Source organism: Borostomias antarcticus (genome assembly GCF_949987555.1).
Source record: "Borostomias antarcticus genome assembly, chromosome: 36".
NCBI classification, from domain to species: Eukaryota; Metazoa; Chordata; class Actinopteri; order Stomiiformes; family Stomiidae; genus Borostomias; species Borostomias antarcticus.
The window spans coordinates 1,417,541-1,441,464 of record NC_140269.1 but is presented as its reverse complement, the minus strand read 5'-3'; the positions used below and the strand labels follow the sequence as shown (position 1 = coordinate 1,441,464).

The following is a 23,924-nucleotide window of genomic DNA, read 5'->3' as shown; positions in this document are numbered from 1 at the left end:
CTCCCTCCCGCTCTCCACTCTTTCTCTCTCCTCTCCCTCCCTCCTCTCATCTCCTCCTTCCCTCCTCCCTCTCCTCTCCCCCCGCTCTCCACTCTTTCTCTCCCACTCTCCCTCCTCCTCCTCCTCTCCCTCCTCCTCCTCCTCCCACTCTCCCTCCTCCTCCTCCTCTCCCTCCTCCTCCTCTCCCTCCTCCTCCTCCTCCTCCTCCTCCAGGCGCCGGCTGCACGTTGCGTCCAGAGTGTCCTAACGAGTGCAGTGACCAGGGTCGTTGTGAGGACGGCAAGTGCGTCTGTTTCCCAGGGTTCAGCGGGGCGGACTGCAGTACCTCAGACTGCCCCGGTAACTGCAACGACAAGGGGAGCTGCGTCGACGGGAAGTGTGTGTGTGATACCGGTTTCACCGGGCCCGACTGCTCGGCCAAGGCTTGCCCCGGTAACTGCAACGACAAGGGGAGGTGCGTCGACGGGAAGTGTGTGTGTGATGCCGGTCTCACCGGGCCCGACTGCTCGGCCAAATCCTGTCCGGGTGACTGCAGCAACAAGGGCCGCTGCGTCAACGGCAAGTGTGTGTGTAGTACCGGTTTCACCGGGCCTGACTGCTCGGCCAAGGCTTGTCCCGGTAACTGCAACAACAAGGGCCGGTGCGTCAATGGGAAGTGTGTGTGTGAGGCCGGTTTTACCAGCGCCGACTGCTCCTCAAAGGCATGCCCCGGGAACTGCAACAAGAAAGGGAGGTGCGTCGATGGGAAGTGTGTGTGTAATCCCAGTTTCACCGGGCCGGACTGCTCGGTCAAGGCTTGTCCCGGTAACTGCAACAACAAGGGCAAGTGTGTGAACGGCAAGTGTGTGTGTGACGCCGGTTTCACCGGGCCCGACTGCTCCACCAAATCCTGTCCCGGTAACTGCAAGAACAAGGGTCGCTGCGTCGATGGGAAGTGTGTGTGTAGTACCGGTTTCACCGGGCCCGACTGTTCCACCAAATCCTGCCCCGGTAACTGCAGCGACAACGGGCGGTGCGTCGATGGGAAGTGTGTGTGTGACGCCGGTTTCACCGGGCCCGACTGTTCCACCAAATCATGTCCCGGTGACTGCAGCGACAAGGGACAGTGTGTTGACGGAAAGTGTGTGTGTGATACCGGTTTCACCGGGCCTGACTGCTCGCTCAAGGCTTGCCCCGGTAACTGCAAGAACAAGGGTCGCTGCGTCGATGGGAAGTGTGTGTGTAGTACCGGTTTCACCGGGCCTGACTGTTCCACCAAATCCTGTCCCGGTGACTGCAGCGACAAGGGACAGTGTGTTGACGGGAAGTGTGTGTGTGATACCGGTTTCACCGGGCCCGACTGCTCGCTCAAGGCTTGCCCCGGTAACTGCAACAACAAGGGTCGCTGCGTCGATGGGAAGTGTGTGTGTGATGTTGGGTTCAGCGGACCGGACTGCGCCGCCAAATCCTGTCCCAGTGACTGCAGCGACAAGGGACAGTGTGTTGATGGGAAGTGTGTGTGTGACGCCGGTTTCACCGGGGCCGACTGTTCCACCAAATCATGTCCCGGTGACTGCAGCGACAAAGGACAGTGTGTTGATGGGAAGTGTGTGTGCGACGCCGGTTTCACCGGGCCCGACTGTTCCACCAAATCCTGTCCCGGTAACTGCAACGACAAGGGCCGCTGCGTCGATGGGAAGTGTGTGTGTGATGTTGGGTTCAGCGGACCGGACTGCGCCGCCAAGACCTGCCCCAACAACTGCAGCAGCAAGGGCCGTTGCGTGCGGGGGAGGTGTGTGTGCCGCCGAGGGTCCACCGGGCCGGACTGCAGCCAGTGCGAAGCCGGGCTGACCGGGTCCGACTGCAACACGGGTGAGTCGCTCGGACACAGAGTCCAAGAATCACACTGTCATTACCTTTATATGCTGACCAGTGAGACAGAGCGCTCAGTGTGAGCCAGCTAGCCACAGGCCAGGGAGTGTGTAGGCCGTAGTCTGAGTGAGTGGACAGGGAGTGTGTAGGCCGTAGTCTGAGTGAGTGGACAGGGAGTGTGTAGGCCGTAGTCTGAGTGAGTGGACAGGGAGTGTGTAGGCCGTAGTCTGAGTGAGTGGACAGGGAGTGTGTAGGCCGTAGACTGAGTGAGTGGACAGGGAGTGTGTAGGCCGTAGTCTGAGTGAGTGGACAGGGAGTGTGTAGGCCGTAGTCTGAGTGAGTGGCCAGGGAGTGTGTAGGCCGTAGTCTGAGTGAGTGGACAGGGAGTGTGTAGGCCGTAGCCTGAGTGAGTGGACAGGGAGTGTGTAGGCCGTAGTCTGAGTGAGTGGCCAGGGAGTGTGTAGGCCGTAGTCTGAGTGAGTGGACAGGGAGTGTGTAGGCTGTAGACTGAGTGAGTGGCCAGGGAGTGTGTAGGCCGTAGTCTGAGTGAGTGGACAGGGAGTGTGTAGGCTGTAGACTGAGTGAGTGGACAGGGAGTGTTGAGAGTAGTGTTCGCTTCGAGCCAGTGCAATAAAATACAGTGCATTCCTGAGTAATAGGCGCTTATAGTGGTCACAGTTTAACCTTTATTTAAGATTCTCGGAAGAAATCTTTGTGGGTGACCCTCATTTACAAGAGATACAACAAAGATCCACAACCAAAATAGATTAAAATTAGTTAAAGTAAATTAAAATAGCTACAGCTGTAAATAAAATCAAACCGAACTACAAACTTGCAAAATAGCAACAATTGTGAATAAAGTCATAAGATCGACTGACAACACCGTGAACCAGTTGCCAAACAGCATGTTCATACAGTCTCTCCTGTGCGTGCGTATGTGTGTGTGTGTGTGTGCGTGTGTGTGTGTGTGTGTGTGTGTAGCCATGACAGGTGTCTCCAAGCTAAGTACCAAGAACATCACTGAAGACTCTGTCACTCTCATCTGGACACAACCACCTGTTCAGTATGACACCTACTACATCATCTTCACCAGCAAGGTAATTCACACACACACACACACACACACACACACACACACACCTACACACACACGCACGCACACGCGCATACACACATACACACACACATACATACACACACGCACAGACACACAAACACACACATACACACAAACGCACGCACACACACACACATACATACACACAGGGTGCGATTTGTAAAAAACCCAGATGGGGGGACATTTTCAAATAAAATGTAATGTCCAGAAATTGAACAAATGTAAACATTAGAACAAAGGAAACGACTGTATGCTCTTATTGTTTTCTTATATACACAACCAACAAAGTGCTAAAAGAAAGGACAAACCATACGATGTTGGGTTATTGATCACACTGCTATGAATGTAGAGCTATCCCGTCCTCATCATAGACCTTTTGACCTCATTAAAAAAAGTGATATGCGTAGGCTAGTTAAAGGTAGGCCCTATGTGCATTATAGGCTACATCAAATCACTGTTACAGTAGGCCTGTGCCTTGAAAGCAAATTTGAACACCAGCCAATCTATCCCGACAAATCTGTAGGCTAACATTCAGCATGGATCCATATTGGTCCACAATCACGCGCACTTTCACCGGTAGGCCAGGCCGCAAGGCTGAAAAGAAAATCTGGAACACAAGATCAAATATAAATTGGTATTGGTCTTGTGAAAAACAGGCTAAATTGGTGGCTGACTTGTGCTGCGCTGACTTGGCTATCGCCTAATATCGAGGATGAGAATAGCAAAACAAAAGCAATACATGCTACAATCACCCACAACAATAATTGTATTATAATAAAATATTCATCCTGTCACTTACCGATATTAAGCACTAGCAGAAGAGTCTTCTTTGGTGACGGACCTCTGGCGTTTTGGGCATCCTCCAAAATCCTCGGAGCAACATGTGACGAAATGCTTTGTTGACCCGGTTTCATTGATAATTCTTGCTAGTTAGAGTAGGCGCTTGGTTGACAGTTGCCATGACAATCAAACGCGTGGTTAGAACTAGCTGTTGTAAATCCTATTTTTGAAATAGCTAGTGTAGTTTTTCTAAATTGCGCCATCTATTTTCGGGCACAGGAATTGTAGCTATATTCAGTCTGACCAGAAGCAGGGATTTAAACGTTTCCCCACCAGCGATAAAGATGAATGATCAGAGGAGGGGATATCAAAACCAGAGGGGGGGGGATCCCCCCCCCCCAGCAATTCGCACACTGCATACACACACACAAACAGACACGCGAAGACACACATATACACACAAACACACACACACAGACACATACACACACACATATACACACATACACACATACACACCAGGGTGCTGAGCGATTTGTTGAGCGGGGGGGGCAGCCCACGCTCCGCACCGGCCCATTGGGATTCGTCCCGATGGCCAGTCCGCCATTGATACACACACACAGACACACAAACACCTACACACATACACACATGCACACACACACACACACACACATACACACACATGTATACACACACACACACACAGACACACAAACACCTACACACATACACACACACACACACATGTATACACACACACACACACATCAAATCCACATGAGCACACATCACTGTTTGACTGTTATATTCATCATGGATATGTTATGGCGTAGGCCACTCTAACCCTAACAACCAAATACATTGAACTTAACAAATATCAAATCATGTTTACGGCCAAGAAAACAAAACAACAACAAAACAATAACATTCAGGATCTCGGCCCTGACCTTGAAAAGTTGAGGACCATCCAAGACGCGCGCCCTGATTTGGAGTGAGGGCCATGGAAGTGAGGACCATCTTCAGGATCTCTCCCCCACTTTTACACAACAGATGTACAAATGGACAGTGACCAAGATGAACAACAGCTTGTTCTCATGATACAGGGTCCAGTTTCATATGCCAGGTTTTGTTTGTTGTTGGGTTGTTGTTGTTTTTTTGGGGGGGACGGAGTTACCTCAGACAAAAACAAGTCACCTTAAGCAGTCGTTCTTTTTCCATGACAAACGCGCACAAAAACTCTACAGGAAGAAGCCCCTGATGATCCAACAAAGGCATGAATCACAACCTGTCATGGAAAAAAACGGAGTCTCCTTTTGTCTTGGGGGCACCAGTCGGATGTGGGTAGGGATGTGGGCAACGTCGGCCCCCCGCCGTCCCTGGGTGGGTGTGACCTCGCACGGGGTTTAGGGACGGGTCACCGCCTCACCTACATGCTGGTCCTGGTTGTTTTGGACACCTGACAGGAAAGCACTGAACCTTAATTTATTCAGTTGAGAGGCTGCAACTCAGTACTTACAGTATTATTCCCAGAGCCACAATAATGTGGTTTGACACATATAAAGAGAGAGAGAGGGAGGGCAAGGGGGAGAGAGAGAGACAGAGAGAGAGAGAGAGAGAGAGAGAGGAAGGGAGAGAGAGCCACAATAATATGGTTTGACACATATAAAGAGAGGGAGAGAAAGAGAGAGGGAGGGAGAGGGAGAGAGAGAGAGAGAGAGAAAGAGAGGAGGCATGCCAAGTCAAACATGAGAATGTCACCATTACCACTGTGTTCAAAACAGCAAACCTTTCATTCAGTTTTTGGTTTTAGGAGAGGTTAGAGAGATGGAGAGAGAGCGAGAGAGAGAGAGAGAGAGCAGCACTCAGAGGCCTCCATCTGAGCCACCAAGCACGTGATGACCAAGCCATGTCAGACAGATCCACCCGGAGTAGAGGTCAACGCAGCAGGATGACAGACAGCTGATAGAGAGAGGGTCCATGCGCATCAGTTCCTGGTAGGGTGGGTTCGGACTATGCACACACACTCTCTCTCACACACACACACACACGCACACACACACACACACACACACACACACACACGTGTCAGGAAGACAGATGACTCCCAGGGCTTCTTAACTCACCGCTCTGTCATGTGTCCCCAGGTCCTGCCATTCATTTCACTCAGCCTTATAAAGAAGGAGTTTCCAGCGGGCAGAAAAATAAAATACAAAAATTGCGCAGGGCTGTCCGGACCCCTGTGTGGAGGGTTGGATGACATAACTGGGTCTGACGGTCCTGTAAACATCCAGATACGGGCCATGGCACTGCCAAGACGAACATACTTAGTGACGTTTGCCGTTAACAAACTGTCACTGTGGTAAATATCGGCTTCTCTTGAAGTCTGAGGGGAACAGAGCTTACATGCTCCATCTGCAGAACCCCATACCACAGAACGACATGGGCAATAATTGTTATTTGTACTGAACGGTTGAGTTACATAACTGAAAACACGCGACACAAGGTCCTGGTAGGGTGGTACGCACACACACACACACACACACACACACACACGCCTGTCTGGTTCAGTGGGTAGACTGTGAGAGTCCGTCAGGGTTTTCATGATAGTCGCCCCACGTTAGACGCAGCTTTTCATTGTACATGGTACCTAGTATCATATTATATACTGTTCAGCAGCTCATGCAAACAATATTAGTAGGTCTTAGTGATTAGATCTTAGATATCAAAGATAGCTTCTCAGATGATCGAAATATCTGCTAGTAAACTAGCACACTGACCCATATGCTAGTCATTATACTCAAGGCTGCCATTGTGTTCTGTTTCGGACTTCATCAGGCAGTGTTGGTGGGGTGTCTCTGGTTTCCACAGATACGCACAGACACATAATTGACTCTCGGATCAGACTCTCTAAAGAGATGATATTTTTAGTTCATATAAAATATTGATCTCATAATCAGATTCAAGCTTATAATAAATAGACTACGATGGCTCAGAGCTACCTATCAACAAACAATGTATAGCTATCTGACGACATGACAAGCAGAACATAGATGTTATACTTAAAAAATAAAACTTTTTTTTTTTTTAAACGTGCACACTGGCATCGCTTCAGATTCGGTCCGATGGCCACGTGATGTCACTCGTGGATGGAATTAGAACCTTGGATTCAGAACCTCATCGGCTTTAAGAGGATTCCACCTCCGGGTTCCGTAGCTGTCCCTGGTGGAACATGTGCTACCAATATGCACGGAGCATTGATGTCACATGTGCACAGTGACAAACTGGACTGGTGCTCAAAAGAAGACTGAGCTGGCCCGGCCGTGGCTTAGTGTGTAGATGAGCAACAACCACGACAAGGCGCTCAATCTTTTTGTCTTTCGTGTCACAAATATTTTCATTGTAAGATCTTTTGAGGGAAAATATTTACCATTCAACCAGTGTCTCATGGAGTAGATTTGGTGTGGAACATACTTAAGGGGTAGTGTGCTATTTTGGGTCTCTCCCTTAAGTATATTCTCTATTAAAGGGGTAGTGTGCTATTTTTGACATTTAGCCCTCTTTGTGGTCTGTCTACTATGAACCTGAAACATAGAGACCATTATTTCACTGATCGTTCCAGTATTGAGCAAGCTGCAGTTTTTCTGATTGTGATACGTTTCACAGGAGAGCACACTGAGACTGGGAAGATTACACTCTGTGCTTCCCGTCTTTGAAAAGCACATTTATCATAGTTTTTCCAACACATTTACATAAACCCCGTTGACTTCCATTGTAGCCCAGTGAGAGCCTGCATAGAAACTGCAGCTTGCTCAATACTGGAACGATCAGTGAAATGATGGTCTCTATGTTTCAGGTTCATGGTAGACAGACCACAAATAGGGTTAAATGTCAAAAATAGCACACTACCCCTTTAATAGAGAATATACATAAGGGAAAGACTCAAAAAAGAGAAATATTTCAAAAAGTTCTTTCCATTGCTTTTTAATCTAGGCTATTGGGAGCACAGAGAAGCAGAAACACATTGACGTCTCAGCTACGCCTTCATCAGGACGCCAGATCTTTTTAGAATAATTACATAATTATAATAATTGCCGGACCTCGAGGGTCTTTATTACCGAGCCAAACGTGACACACACAACACACGTTAAGTGAGCGGCGACACAGTACACACGACACACACACACACACACACACATCTTCGGTGGTCGCCAGTGGAATTTGTCCTCTGCATGTATCCCCTCTCGGGGCAGTGGGCAGCCTCATCAGTGGTGCCTGAGGACCAAGTCCAAGTTCTCAGTCCAAGTCAGGGACCGGACTGAAGAGCATCTGTTCGTCAGCTCCCTCCCCAGCTACGTGCTCTCTCCCTCCCCAGCTACGTGCTCTCTCCCTCCCCAGCTACGTGCTCTCCCTCCCCAGCTACGTGCTCTCCCTCCCCAGCTACGTGCTCTCCCTCCCCAGCTACGTGCTCTCCCTCCCTCCCCAGCTACACGCTCTCCCTCCCCAGCTACGTGCTCTCCCTCCCCAGCTACGTGCTCTCTCCCTCCCCAGCTACGTGCTCTCCCTCTCCCTCCCCAGCTACATGCTCTCTCTCCCTCCCCAGCTACGTGCTCTCTCCCTCCCCAGCTACGTGCTCTCCCTCTCCCTCCCCAGCTACGTGCTCTCTCTCCCTCCCCAGCTACGTGCTCTCCCTCCCTCCCCAGCTACGTGCTCTCCCTCCCCAGCTACGCGCTCTCCCTCCCCAGCTACGTGCTCTCTCCCTCCCCAGCTACGTGCTCTCCCTCCCCAGCTACCTGCTCTCCCTCCCCAGCTACGTGCTCTCCCTCCTCGGCTACCTGTAGCCGTCAGTAAACGTTACCTTCTGGTCCATTCTGGAGGGAAGATCTGAACATGGTCACAGCTGTTACAGTCACTTACATGGCTCTGGTCTCAGCTGATAGGATTATTCATCAACAGCCTCAATCACAGGCCTAACTACAGCAGAAAGACAACACCCGAACAGACAACACCCAAACAGACAACACCCGAACAGACAACACCCGAACAGACAACACCCGAACAGACAACACCCGAACAGACAAGTGAGGCCGTTTCTCAAACTTCTAAACAAGTGTTTGACATCAGCACAGAAGGAATCACTTCCCCAGGGCAGAGAGGCTGCGCTCTGCCGCCATCAATCAACCGTTCGGTTAAACGCACAGCACGCTGACGTCAACGAGTGATTGATGTCCAAAACAAACGCTACGTTTCATTCACTGTACAGTATTATGGATAGAGAGAAAGAGAGAATCATCATCTAATCTATCTAAAACGAGTGATTGATGTCCAAAACAAACGCTACGTTTCATTCACTGTACAGTATTATGGATAGAGAGAAAGAGAGAATGGCTGTAGAGGGACTGAACGGAACAGATGACAGGAGAGGAAGATAAGATAGAAGGAAAACAGAGGAGAGAAGGAGAGAGGGAGTAAAAAAGAGAGTGGAGAGACAACACAGAGAGGAAAGAGGTAGAACACAGAGAGAGGACAGTAGGAAAGAGAGGAGGGGAGAGAGAGGGTGAGGGAGTTACGAGGGAGGGCGGGCAGGGGATGGAGAGCATGAGAGGAGGGGAGAGGGAGAGGTGCAGATGTGGGATGCTTGTTGCTAGGGGCAGAGGTAAACACTGTCAAAAACATGGCCTCCGCCAGGGACATGACATCACTGAGCGGCAGCTGAACGACACAGCGCAGGATTGTAAGATACACACACCCATCTCCTATTGTTTACACACAGCCATCTTCCTTGTTTACACACAAACAATATAATCAAAACAACATTTGTTTGGAAAAGTAAACAATAATACAGCGAAAGAACTAAATGATTTGGAGAAGATTACTGGTGTAAAAAAAATTAAAATAAAAAAAGGGGGGCAGATCTGGAAACAGAATATGATTCACTTTGATGTTCCATTGCCGGACCTAACCTGGCAACCCAGCTTGGCTCCAGCTTCCAATCACAACAAGAAATACATCAAAATGTAGGAAACGCTGGAGAACGCCCACAATTGGGGATAAATCATCCTGAAATACGAATGCTTTTACTTTAGTGGAAATAAGTGGAGCTTTCCAATACAGAAATTGAATAATGACAACTTTATCCTGGTTTTAAAAGCTGCTGTGATACAGCTGGACTATTGCTAGCAGGATTTTTGGGAATCACTAAACTCAGAAAGTCTTTGTAATGTTTGTTTTAGAAAGAAGATGCACTTGTGAGTTCTGGCAAGTAGTAGTACATTGGCTCTTCCTACGTTAAATGCAATTATTGTTAGTCGCTTTGGATAAAAGCGTCTGCTAAATGACTGTAATGTAATGTAATGAAGCCTTAGAGGACACATACGTGCCCAAGCTAGTAGGCACATGGCCTGGCTACAGTATATTCTGTGTACTACAGCATGGTCACCCCCTCTGCTGGTCAGTATAGACAGTACACACACACACACACACACACACACACACACACACACACACACACACACACACACACACACCCCCATCCATCCATCCATCCATCATCCATCCATCCATCCATCCATCCATCCATCCATCCATCCATCCATCCATCCATCCATCCATCTATCTATCATCTATTGCTAAATACGGAAATAGGTGGGTGGACGGTTGGATGGGCCAACCATGCACTTCACCGTCTAGCCACCAGAGGGAGCTCTGTTGGTTTGAAATGGCCATATCTCCACATGCGAAGCTTACAGTGACACACGGTTTGGACTGACAGAAAGCTTTCGACGTAGCAGATCCAGCAATACCAAACGTGTCCCGCTTGCATGCACATGTGTGTGTACACAGCCACAACAAGGCACAGGATTGATTGGCCATATCGCCACGTGGGAAGGTCACAGAGACCCGTGGTTTGGACTGGGGTGTGCGGGGGTAGAACTGCCCCAACCAGCTCTGACCTGAGGGGGGCGCCACAGAGCCGCACGAACACGGTCGTCTATTCACCTCCGTTCATTTAGACTTGAGCTCTGGAGCCAAAATGTCAAGTTTTAGATAGATTAGATGATAGATAGATTAGATGATAGATAGATTAGAAGATAGATAGATAGATAGATAGATAGATAGATAGATAGATAGATAGATAGATAGATAGATAGATAGATAGATAGATAGATAGATAGATAGATAGATAGATAGATAGATAGATAGATAGATAGATAGATAGATAGATACTCCAGTTTGATGCTTTCCTCGGGATGACCTTTGACCTGTGTTTGCGTTTCCTGTGCAGAAAGAGAGCGGGCAGATCACGACCACGGTCAGCGGCGGCCTGACGAGCTATGTCCAGAGCGGCCTGGCGCCCGGCCAGGAGTACACCGTCACCATCCAGGGAGAGCTGGGTGGGAGGAGGGGTGTGGAGAGCGCCGCGGAGTTTGAGACGCGTGAGTTGGGGAAAGTTGACTCCCATCCCTTTCTCTGTGTTCATTTCTCAGACACAGCTTGTTGGTAAGATGCCTGTGTCTGTCTCATACAACCTTGAGTTTCTTGTGAAGCTTGTGATGTTATTTTTATGGAATGTTTTAATATAAATAAATGTGTGAATAGATTGATTAGTTGGAGCCTGCATCTGTTTACATATGTTTTTAATCAGGCTATGAATATTGTTGTTTTTCCACCTCCTCCCAACTAGTCATCTCTGGCCCTAAAAACCTCCGGGTGGTCAAGACGTCCACCACGTCTGTGGTCATCCAATGGGAGCAATCGCAGGGGGAGATTGACAGGTACCGCTTGACCGTAACACCCAGTGAGGGGGCCGGGTCCACCGCAGGGGGTCAAGCGCTGACCCTCCCCCCCGAGAGAGACTCCGCCCAGATCGACGGCGTGGTGCCAGGTCGTTTGTATGACATTGCGCTCGTGGCCGAGAAGGGGCGGAGCAGGAGCAAGCCAGCGACGGTCCGAGCAACGCCGGGTGAGTTTTAACGGTAGGAGAGAGAAGAGTGCTGTGATCAGTTGCTGTAGATCTCTGCTAGTTTTAACAGTAGAGAGAGGTTTTAACAGAAGGGAGAGTTTTAACAGTAGAGAGAGTTTTAACAGTAGAGAGAGGTTTTAACAGAAGGGAGAGTTTTAACAGAAGGGAGAGTTTTAACTGTAGAGAGAGTTTTAACAGTAGAGAGAGTTTTAACAGTAGAGAGAGTTTTAACTGTAGAGAAAGTTTTAACAGTAGAGAGAGTTTTAACAGTAGAGAGAGTTTTAACTGTAGAGAAAGTTTTAACAGTAGAGAGAGTTTTAACAGTAGAGAGAGTTTTAACAGTAGAGAGAGTTTTAACAGTAGGATAGTTTTAACAGTAGAGTGTTTTAACAGCAGGGAAAGTTTTAACTGTAGAGATAGTTTTAACAGTAGAGAGTTTTAACAGTAGAGAGAGTTTTAACAGTAGAAAGAGGTTTTAACAGAAGGGAGAGTTAACAGTAGAGAGAGTTTTAACAGTAGAGAGTTTTAACAGTAGAGAGTTTTAACTGTAGAGAGTTTTAACAGTAGAGACTTTTACCAGTAGGATAGTTTTAACAGTAGAGTTTTAACAGTAGAGAGAGTTTTAACAGTAGGAAGAGTTTTAACCGTAGAGCTTTAACAGTAGAGTTTCAACAGTAGTGAGAGTTTTAACAGTATAGAGTTTTAACAGCAGGGAGAATTTTTACAGTATATAGTTTTAACAGTAGAGTGTTTTAACAGTAGAGAGTTTTAATCGTAGAGGGTTTTAACAGTAGAGTTTTAAAAGTAGGGAGAGTTTTAACAGTAGAGAGTTTTAAAAGTAGGGAGAGTTTTAACCGTAGAGTTTTAACAGTAGAGAGAGTTTTAACAGTAGAGAGTTTTAACAGTAGAGAGAGTTTTAACAGAAGGGAGAGTTTTAACAGTATAGAGTTTTAACAGCAGGGAGATTTTTTACAGTAGGATAGTTTTAACAGTAGAGAGAGTTTTAATCGTAGAGGGTTTTAACAGTAGTTTTAAAAGTAGGGAGAGTTTTAACAGTAGAGAGAGTTTTAACTGTAGAGAGTTTTAACAGTAGAGTTTTAACAGTAGGGAGAGTTTTAACAGTAGAGAGAGTTTTAACAGTAGAGAGTTTTAACAGTAGAGAGTTTTAACTGTAGAGAGTTTTAACAGTAGAGACTTTCACCAGTAGGATAGTTTCTAACAGTAGAGTTTTAACAGTAGAGAGAGTTTTAACCAAAGATAGTTTTAACAGTAGAGTTTCAACAGTAGTGAGAGTTTTAACAGTATAGAGTTTTAACAGCAGGGAGAATTTTTACAGTATATAGTTTTAACAGTAGAGTGTTTTAACAGTAGAGAGTTTTAATCGTAGAGGGTTTTAACAGTAGAGTTTTAAAAGTAGGGAGAGTTTTAACAGTAGAGAGAGTTTTAACCGTCGAGTTTTAACAGTAGAGAGAGTTTTAACAGTAGAGAGTTTTAACAGTAGAGAGAGTTTTAACAGAAGGGAGAGTTTTAACAGTATAGAGTTTTAACAGCAGGGAGATTTTTTACAGTAGGATAGTTTTAACAGTAGAGAGAGTTTTAATCGTAGAGGGTTTTAACAGTAGAGTTTTAAAAGTAGGGAGAGTTTTAACTGTAGAGAGTTTTAACAGTAGGGAGAGTTTTAACAGTAGAGAGAGTTTGAACAGTAGGATAGTTTTAACAGTAGAGAGTTTTAACAGTAGAGAGTTTTAACAGTAGAGAAAGTTTAAACAGTAGAGAGTTTTAACAGTAGAGAGAGTTTGAACAGTAGGATAGTTTTAACAGTAGAGAGTTTTAACAGTAGAGAGTTGTAACAGTAGAGAGAGTTTTAACAGTAGAGAGTTTTAACAGTAGAGAGAGTTTTAACAGTAGAGTTTTAACAGTAAAGAGAGTTTTAACAGTAGAGAGAATTTTAACAATAGAGAGACTTAACAGTAGAGAGTTTTAACTGTAGAGAGAGTTTGAACAGTAGAGAGAGTTTTAACAGTAGAGAGAGTTTCAACAGTAGAGAGTTTTAACAGTAGAGAGAGTTTTAACAGTAGAGAGTTTTAACAGTAGAGAGTTTTAACAGTAGAGAGAGTTTTAACAGAAGGGAGTTTTAACAGTAGACAGTTTTAACAGTAGAGAGTTTTAACAGAAGGGGGAGTTTTAACAGTAGAGAGAGTTTTAACAGTAGAGAGTTTTAACAGCAGGGAGAATTTTAACAGTAGGATAGTTTTAACAGTAGGGGGAGTTTTAACAGTAGAGAGAGTTTTAAAAGTAGAGAGTTTTAACGGTAGAGAGAGTTTTAACGGTAGAGAGTTTTTACAGTAGAGAGAGTTTTAACAGTAGAGAGTTTTAACAGTAGAGAGAGTTTTAACAGTAGGGAGAGTTTTAGCAGTAGAGAGTTTTAACAGTAGAGAGAGTTTTAACAGTAGAGAGTTTTAACAGTAGAGAGAGTTTTAACAGAAGGGAGAGTTTTAACAGTAGAGAGAGTTTTAACAGTAGAGAGTTTTAACAGAAGGGAGAGTTTTAACAGTAGAGAGAGTTTTAACAGTAGAGAGTTTTAACAGTAGAGAGAGTTTTAACAGTAGAGAGAGTTTTAACAGTAGAGAGAGTTTTAACAGAAGGGAGAGTTTTAACAGTAGAGAGAGTTTTAACAGTAGAGAGAGTTTTAACAGAAGGGAGAGTTTTAACAGTAGAGAGAGATGCTGGGATCAGTAGATGACGGTTACAGGTGCGAGAGAGAGGGAGAGAGAGAGAGAAAGAGAGAGAGAGAGAGGGAGAGAGAGAGAGAGGGAGAGAGAGGAGAGGAGAGAGAGGGAGAGAGAGGGAGAGAGCAAGATCAAGTGCAAATATTGCGAGAGAGAATTTGTGAGAAAGAATCAGAAGGTCAGAGAGATGGAGACTTCCCTGGCAATGTGAATATTCCAGGTGAGGCAGAGAGAGAGGAGAGGAGAGAGAGAGAGAGGGAGAGAGAGGAGAGGAGAGAGAGGGAGAGAGAGGGAGAGAGCAAGATCAAGTGCAAATATTGCGAGAGAGAATTTGTGAGAAAGAATCAGAAGGTCAGAGAGATGGAGACTTCCCTGGCAATGTGAATATTCCAGGTGAGGCAGAGAGAGAGGAGAGAGAGAGAGGGAGAGAGAGAGAGAGAGAGGAGAGATGGAGAGAGAGAGAGAGGGAGAGAGAGGAGAGGAGAGAGAGGGAGAGAGAGGAGAGGAGAGAGAGGAGAGGAGAGAGAGGGAGAGAGAGGAGAGGAGAGAGAGAGGAGAGGAGAGAGAGGGAGAGAGAGAGATGGAGGCTTCTCTGGCAATGTGAATATTCCAGGTGAGGCCAGCTCTGCCCGTGTGACGCGTTTCCCATCTCCAGTTAACCAGTCCAGACACCCGTCTATTACTGTATTCAATGGAACAGATCATCTTAACATTAGAAACTATCAACAGAAAGAATGTTAAAGTGGAAATTAATGACTCATAACACGACACCAGCTGGAATAAAACAGATCTCTTTATATGAGGATATTCCACTATTGTGTCTCCTACTGACGGTTCTCCTCTCCTGATAACTTCCACTTTTAACTCAGAACATTGAATATTTCAGGTATTTTCCCATTAACCCCACAGGTGTGGACATCAGGCCTACAGCACTGTCTATTGCACTGAAGCCAATCCCAAATAGTGTTGGTGACATATACTGTAGATTTCATGCAAAAAAGAGTGCTTAATTCAACAATAATAAATCTGTTTGCTTCGTTAGTATCTTGTAGTGTTTCCCTCCCGTAGTTGGATTTAAAAACATAAACAATGACAATAATAATAATAACAACAACAACAACATACCGCTGTGTGTTTGATTCCAACACGCTCGCTCCGCACCTCTAGGGGAGACAATACCCAGGGTTACCATGGCAACTGTGACCACGCAGGTAGCCCCGGGGCCGACCGGCAGGGCGCTGGCCGTCGGCGAGGGCGATGGGGTCGCCGAGACGGCGCCCAAACTGGGAGGTGGAGCGAGGGTCCCGGTCAGGAAACCAGGAGGGGGGCCCTGGCGGCCAAACGCCACGAGAGTCGGCCCTGGAGGAAGGCCGGTGGCAGGGCCCCTCAGGCAGAGTCCTCTCAGGAAACCCGTCAGCAGACCCCTGCCGGCGGGGGGGAGGCAGGGGAGGCCCCCGGTGATGGCCGGAGGCCCCAAGCCAGAGCGTCAGCCCGTGGGCTGGGTCCGGCCGCCGGCCTTGACCACGAAGGACGCCAGCCTGAAGGCGGCGAGCCCCGAGGACGGAGACGAGGAGGGCGGAGCTCTGCCGAGGACGCGCCACGACGGCAGCCGTCTTGAGAAGGTCGCCTCGCGTACCGAGACGCCAGCCAATCACACGGGACCTGGGGAAGAGGGTCCGGCTCATACTTCACCACCGGGGAACAACACCCATCAGCCCAATGGGAAGAAATGTTACAAAAAGATTAAAGTGACACACATTCGGATTGGTGGACGCCACGATGAAGGGACGGATGGAGGAAGAGAGAATGGCACCATCATGAAAGGTGGAGCAGGACCTGAGACGGGGGCGGACGCCAGCATCTCACCCATATCCCTGACGGGAAACAGCAGGGAGATGGAGATCCTGGAGCGCAACCTGATCGAGTTGCTGACGAAGAGAGACGAGGACGTTCCGCACCAGCCCTCGGAATGTCCCGCGCATCTGATCGTTCCTTCTTTACATCCTGTGCCTTTCTCCCCGTTAACGGATTCATCCGCTGACTCCCCCTCGAAATCCTCCTCCTCGTCTTCGTCCTCTGACTCCCCCTCGCAATCCTCCTCATCTTCCGCTCGGAGAAAGACAGACGGCCCGGAGACCGGAGCGCGCGGAGGCCGACCCGCCGACAGACCGGCGCTCGCGGACGTCTCCTCTGTTGACCCGTCACAGCCTCCGAGCCTTCCTCCTCGCTCTTCAGAGACGGAGGAGAGGGAAACAGCATCCTCCACTGAATCTGAATTCACTTCTTTGTCACCTTCGTTGTCGTCATCATCATCATCCACCTCAGAGGAATCACATTTTGGTAGCATAGCAGAGGTGGACCCAGTTAGAGGGGGAGAGAGGGGTGAAGGGTCAAAGCCAGACCCAGTTAGAGGGGGAGAGAGGGGTGAGAGGTCAAAGCCAGACCCAGTTAGAGGGGGAGAGAGGGGTGAGGGGTCAAAGCCAGACCCAGTTAGAGGGGGAGAGAGGGGTGAGAGGTCAAAGCCAGACCCAGTTAGAGGGGGAGAGAGGGGTGAAGGGTCAAAGCCAGACCCAGTTAGAGGGGGAGAGAGGGGTGAGAGGTCAAAGCCAGACCCAGTTAGAGGGGGAGAGAGGGGTGAAGGGTCAAAGCCAGACCCAGTTAGAGGGGGAGAGACGGGTGAGAGGTCAAAGCCAGACCCAGTTAGAGGGGGAGAGAGGGGTGAAGGGTCAAAGCCAGACCCAGTTAGAGGGGGAGAGAGGGGTGAGAGGGAGGGGGCAAAGCTGGACCCAGGCAAAGGGAGAGAGAGAGCAGCAGACCTGCTGTTGTCTGAAACAGATCAGAGTAAGACTCCGCCTTCGGCAGAGGGAGGTGACGGCATACCACCCTTCAGACGGACACCTCCAAAGGTCACCCCTCTACGCCGCCCGCACCCAAATATGGGACCGTCCCAGAACAGGACACAGCCAAACACCGGAGCGTTCCAGAACAGGCTCCGCACCAACTTGGGAGCACTCCAGAACAGAGCACGCCCACACATGAGGCCACTCCAGAACAGAACACGCCCAAATATGGGTCCGTTCCATAACGGAACACGCCCAAATATGGGTCCGTTCCAGAACGGAACACGCCCAAATATGGGTCCATTCAAGAACGGAACACGCCCAAATATGGGTCCATTCAAGAATGGAACACGCCCAAATATGGGTCCATTCCAGAACAGGACACGCCCAAATATGGGTCCATTCCAGAACAGGCCACGCCCAAATACAGTAGCAATCCAGGACAGGACACAGGCAACAAATATGGGACCAATCCAGGACAGGACGCGCCCAAATATGGGACACATTCAAAACAGGACACGTCCGCATTTAAGACCCCCTCAACATCCGTCCAGAGGTCCCCAGCAGCAACCCTTCCTTCGTAGACCATCAAACGGGGTCAACGGCACCGATGTCGAAGTCCATACCAGCCAATCAGAGCCGGAGGGCGTGGATGGCACCAGGAAGACAGGTGCAGACAAAGCCCTTATTAAACCCAGCACTCCCCTGAAGAGGGAACAGACCCCAACTAGTGCAATATCACAGAGCCACAACAAAGTGAGACACAGCGGCGAGCCGAGCGAGGAAGGCCGAGATTCCAAGCCAGGTCACGGCGAGAAGGAGAGCCAAGTGACTAAGAGTCCAGAGCAGTCAGACTCTGAGAGGGGCGGCGGCGGGGGGGGCGCGAGCGAGGGGCCAGGATCTGACGTCACCCCCACAGCCGGGGGACGGGGCCGGCCGCTGGACTCGGTGGGGGTGGAGAATGTCACCTCCCGGGGGTTCGCACCGGTCTGGGACACCCCGCAGGAGCTGGATGAAAACATTGTGGTGACGCGGAGGGAGAACGGGAGTACATCTGAGGAGGAGGAGGAAGAGGAGACCGAGGAGGAGAGGAAGGGAGGAGAAATTGAGGTTGCTGAGGGGAGCAGGGGGCCTCTGGATAATAACGACCTCGACCTGGGTGAAGATAAAAGGGGAAAGGAAGGAAAGAGTGATGTCGTCCAAACTCAGAGAGCCGACGGCGGCGCCCGGGCTGACCCCAGAGTGTTCTCCCATGACCTTCCTGGCGAGGCGCGCTCCTTCCCCTTCCAGAACCTGCCGTCACACGCCAGCATCTCCCTGTCTCTGGTCGGGAGGGGGCCAGGATTACGCTCCAAAATACACCGACTGGTCATCAACACAGGTACAGGGTACAGTTTGCACAACCCCCCCACCCCCGCCCCCGAAAAAAAGCTTTTGTCACCTCCCACTGTTGAGAAGCGCCGTCTTCCGTCTTGAATTACCCTTTCTAGTTATTCAAGATCTGCTTGCTCTTGAATTACCTGTCTTCTTGTGGGGAATTCCATCAAAAACACAGTTTTTGGTTGGTTCACAGTTCTTCTTACCATGTACTCATTCCACATCACTTCAGGACCACCATCGAAGTATCTCTAACTCTGTTACAGCTGCTCGGTCAGCCACATCCACTTCAAGAGTTGACACACTCTTGAAACTGTAAATTCTTGAATTACAGTAGTTTGGTTTCATCTGTGCCTTCCCTGCTTACTGCCATTGCAATGTGTGTGTGTGTCTTTGGGCTGGATCTTCCACATTCTCGTCCATAGAAGAGATTTTAGTTTAAGTCGTTGACGAAGGAGTCCATCGCTCTAATAAATACACAATGGTCAATCATCAGTTCACTTCAAACTTGCTGTAATAAGCTGTTATATGTTAACCCATTGTCTCAATGTTGTGCAGTGCAGAACTGTGATGTGTGGTGTCCATATTTGGTGAATTGTTGAAACACAGGCACCATTGTGGGGAGAAAACATTTTCCTATAGTAGGTATGTCAAACTGGGAGATTTGGAGATGACACTCCTACTATAAAAAGTGTATTGGAGATGATATTCTATGCTCCTATCAAAATCCTTCAGCACTTCTACCTGTGTTTCAGCTTTATACACGACCAAATATGGCAGTCCCAACACATCCATGTGTGAAGCTCATAATCTCATCATCATTAATATTAACAATGTTAATATCTGAATATTCATGAGTCTGAGAATCACCGTCATTCACCCTAAAACGCCGTTCACTGCTGGTCTGGTCCTCTCTCACCCAGGCTAAGGTTTAAGTCAGCCATCATCACTGACTCCACTCCATCATTCACCCCCCAAACCCAGGGTAAGACCATGGTTGGCCCCTCCAGTTTCTCTACTCCTCATCTTGCAATGCGAAATGTGCAGATTTTAATCCTGAGTTCACTTAATTCACTTTTGAATTTTCAAGGAAAACAAATCATGAGGGTTTTGTTGTTTTTGGTTTTTTTATTGTTAATGACTAGATTTTTTTTTCAGAGGGTGACAAATTGTATAATAAATAAAAAAAACTGCAGGAGACTTCACTCAAGTTTGAAAATCTGTCGACCAACACATTTCTTATTCCTTTTAAAAACAACGATCATCCTCTTTCTTTAACTCTACTTTTCATGTGTGAATAATACTTCAAATTCACCTCTTTCCTCCCCAACCGTCTTGTTTGCAGGGAGTGAAAGAGCAGCTAAACATTAAACTCACCTCATCCTCCCCCTGCTGCTTTTCAGGAGCCAGCGTCTGCATTTAACAGTGCTGTCCTGTATATACCCTTGTCTGTATACTGTATATATGTTTTGGACTGTACATATATACACACAAATACTCCGGTTGGAGCACTAATAGTAACATATAGTGTGCTTAAAATAAGTATGGACGCCGAGTGCATACTTATGGATACACATACTGTACTTTACGGTAGATATAAGAGTAGGCCTATGTACTGTTGTTCTTCTGCTCTGAGTTTCCTTTGTACTCGTATCTCCTTCCCAGATGCCTGTCTCCTGTTTTCAAAGTCACGGTCTCTCTTTCTCTGATACTCTTACTCTCTTCTACTGTCCATGACTCTCCTTCCTGTTTCCTTTTGTTTTCTTTGTCTCTCCTCTCCTCCCCCTCTTCCCTCATCCTCTCCTCCCCTCCCTGGGTCTCTCCTCTCCTCCCCCTCTTCCCTCATCCTCTCCTCCCCTCCGTGGGTCTCTCCAGGCCCCGAGCCGCCGACCGACCTGACGTTCAGCGAGGTGGCGGAGGACTCGCTCACCGTCTCCTGGACCCGCCCCCAGAGTGCCGTCAGTGGCTTCAAGATCACCTACACCCACGCGCATGACGGTGAGGCCTGCCATCAAGGTCAACCGCTTGCAACCGTTAAAGGAGAATGCTCTTTTTCGACAACCTGGACCTTATTTACGGCATATTATTAAGACGTTTGACTCTCCGAGATAACTTTGGTGTAATTCGGAGGCCTGTAGAAGAAATGTAAAATCCAGCGCGAGCCAGTATATCCATGTAATGGCGGCGGACGGGGCACCAGGAATGCAGCTTCTAAAAAATTGTTTCTGCCGCGAAACGGTATACATATACATACATGTACTTAGCTGTGACGTGTACATTGTTGTACTTAGCTGTGACATGAGCAATGAGTACTATATCTCACGAGTGCAAAGTCTGTCAAATATTGTATAAGCACTGTTGTACTGTATATGATCGTACATAACCTTATAACAGAGCTTATGATGCTAAATACCAAACCAGTCCTTTAAGGATGTTGTTCTGGTTCCCCCAGAATGAACAAAGGTTCAGTTTTACTGTTTACATTTCCATCAGTTTTCCACTGATGAATGGTTGAGGATTAAGTCTTTAATGATTGTAGAGGCCTTCATTACGTTTATCTCCTTCATTAAGTCTCCTCTTTTAGTCTCCTTCTACTAGTCTTTTAATTTAGTCTCTTCTTTTCCTCTGTCCATCTGTACTGCTCCAGAGATTGTTAGTAGCCTACATGTGCACCGTTGGACGGTTGCAAAGACAATATGGCTGACTGTCTTGTGTCCTAAACGACGGCCTTCGTTCTCTGTTGTCCGTCCGTCTGTCCCCCAGGAGAGCCGGTGTCCGTGTCGGTGGGTTCGCAGGATTCCACCGTCGGGCTGTCGAAGCTCTCCCCGGGGTCCAGCTACGAGGTCAGCGTCATCTCCGTCCAAGGACTGGACGAGAGCGACCCAATCACCGACTTTGTGACGACGCGTGAGTGAACATCTTTATGCAGAGATCCACGACTCGGTCGCGTCGGTAGCCGATACGATTCAGCGTGCCCTGATGGGCTTCCAACCCAGGTCTCCCACACAGACGCCGTTTTCACCAGCTATGTCCATGAAAATCTAGCTCTTCATCGGTGCGGGTGAACGGTATTTATACTGGGGGAGAGAGTTTAACCAACAACCCGTTATACTCAGGACTAACGAGGACTGTTTCACTCGGCTACACACACACCCCATCTATACTGACCACAACCATTAGTGATAATCATACTGTAAGTATCCAAGTAGATATAATTATAAGTATGAGTTTTTATGAGGTAAACTATTCTGAACAATGAGTTTTCAGTCCATGGTCATATTGGAGGTAATTGATCAGACTGTTATTCACAGACAAACATTACATTTGACCTAAAATGTAGACCATTCGAAAGTATTAGTCATAGCCATAGTCATTTTTATTTATAATGCGCACCCAACTACAGTTTGTTACAACTGCCCGGGGCGCAGACAAAAGACAACAATCATTCACACGAAATAGGAACATAACTAGACACACACTGAAGAACATACACATTCAAACTACCTCACGAATTAGCCTTGGAAAAGTACTGGGTTTTAAGCCTGGTCTAGAAGGTCTCTAGGGTGGGGGAGGTTTTTAGCCTGGTCTAGAAGGTCTCCAGGGTGGGGGAGGTTTTGAGCCTGGTCTAGAAGGTCTCTAGGATGGGGGAGGTTTTAAGCCTGGTCTAGAAGGTCTCTAGGGTGGGGGAGGTTTTAAGCCTGGTCTAGAAGGTCTCTAGGGTGGGGGAGGTTTTAAACATGGTCTAGAAGGTCTCCAGGGTGGGGGAGGTTTTAAGCCTGGTCTAGAAGGTCTCCAGGATGGGGGAGGTTTTAAGCCTGGTCTAGAAGGTCTCCAGGATGGGGGAGGTTTTAAGCCTGGTCTAGAAGGTCTCCAGGGTGGGGGAGGTTTTAAGCCTGGTCTAGAAGGTCTCCAGGATGGGGGAGGTTTTAAGCCTGGTCTAGAAGGTCTCCAGGGTGGGGGAGGTTTTAAGCCTGGTCTAGAAGGTCTCCAGGATGGGGGAGGTTTTAAGCCTGGTCTAGAAGGTCTCTAGGATGGGGGAGGTTTTGAGCCTGGTCTAGAAGGTCTCCAGGATGGGGGAGGTTTTAAGCCTGGTCTAGAAGGTCTCCAGGATGGGGGAGGTTTTAAGCCTGGTCTAGAAGGTCTCCAGGATGGGGGAGGTTTTAAGCCTGGTCTAGAAGGTCTCCAGGGTGGGGGAGGTTTTAAGCCTGGTCTAGAAGGTCTCCAGGATGGGGGAGGTTTTAAGCCTGGTCTAGAAGGTCTCCAGGGTGGGGGAGGTTTTAAGCCTGGTCTAGAAGGTCTCCAGGATGGGGGAGGTTTTAAGCCTGGTCTAGAAGGTCTCTAGGATGGGGGAGGTTTTAAGCCTGGTCTTAAAGGTCTCCAGGATGGGGGAGGTTTTGAGCCTGGTCTAGAAGGTCTCCAGGATGGGGGAGGTTTTAAGCCTGGTCTAGAAGGTCTCCAGGGTGGGGGAGGTTTTAAGCCTGGTCTAGAAGGTCTCCAGGGTGGGGGAGGTTTTAAGCCTGGTCTAGAAGGTCTCCAGGGTGGGGGAGGTTTTAAGCCTGGTCTAGAAGGTCTCCAGGATGGGGGAGGTTTTAAGCCTGGTCTAGAAGGTCTCCAGGGTGGGGGAGGTTTTAAGCCTGGTCTAGAAGGTCTCCAGGATGGGAGAGGTTTTAAGCCTGGTCTAGAAGGTCTCCAGGATGGGGGAGGTTTTAAGCCTGGTCTAGAAGGTCTCTAGGATGGGGGAGGTTTTGAGCCTGGTCTAGAAGGTCTCCAGGGTGGGGGAGGTTTTAAGCCTGGTCTTAAAGGTCTCCAGGGTGGGGGAGGTTTTGAGCCTGGTCTAGAAGGTCTCCAGGATGGGGGAGGTTTTGAGCCTGGTCTAGAAGGTCTCCAGGGTGGGGGAGGTTTTAAGCCTGGTCTTAAAGGTCTCCAGGGTGGGGGAGGTTTTGAGCCTGGTCTAGAAGGTCTCCAGGGTGGGGGAGGTTTTAAGCCTGGTCTTAAAGGTCTCCAGAGTGGGGGAGGTTTTAAGCCTGGTCTAGAAGGTCTCCAGGATGGGGGAGGTTTTAAGCCTGGTCTAGAAGGTCTCCAGGATGGGGGAGGTTTTAAGCCTGGTCTTAAAGGTCTCCAGGGTGGGGGAGGTTTTGATGTTAGAGGGAAGATTGTTCCACAGACGAGGTGCCGCACTGCAAAGCCCCGATCTCGCCTTGTCGCCGCCCTCGACCGTGAGATTACACTTCCGTACAATTCACAGAATTTTCACAATGGGAAAATGG

General features: G+C 48.4%; 1 protein-coding gene across 1 annotated transcript in view; it reads left to right on the top strand.

Moving 5' to 3' along the window:
* Positions 1–23,924, top strand: part of LOC311328008 (uncharacterized protein) — a gene marked incomplete at both ends in the record, with an annotated part of 35,654 nt that overhangs the window by 4,805 nt on the left and 6,925 nt on the right. Inside the window, 9 exons of the mRNA XM_084461119.1 lie at positions 214–1,851; positions 2,833–2,948; positions 11,034–11,184; positions 11,433–11,711; positions 15,608–16,411; positions 17,837–18,328; positions 18,446–18,661; positions 20,533–20,655; positions 21,421–21,564. Of these exons, the coding sequence (XP_084317245.1) occupies positions 214–1,851; positions 2,833–2,948; positions 11,034–11,184; positions 11,433–11,711; positions 15,608–16,411; positions 17,837–18,328; positions 18,446–18,661; positions 20,533–20,655; positions 21,421–21,564 (3,963 nt within the window). The remainder of the gene's footprint in view (positions 1–213; positions 1,852–2,832; positions 2,949–11,033; positions 11,185–11,432; positions 11,712–15,607; positions 16,412–17,836; positions 18,329–18,445; positions 18,662–20,532; positions 20,656–21,420; positions 21,565–23,924) is intronic.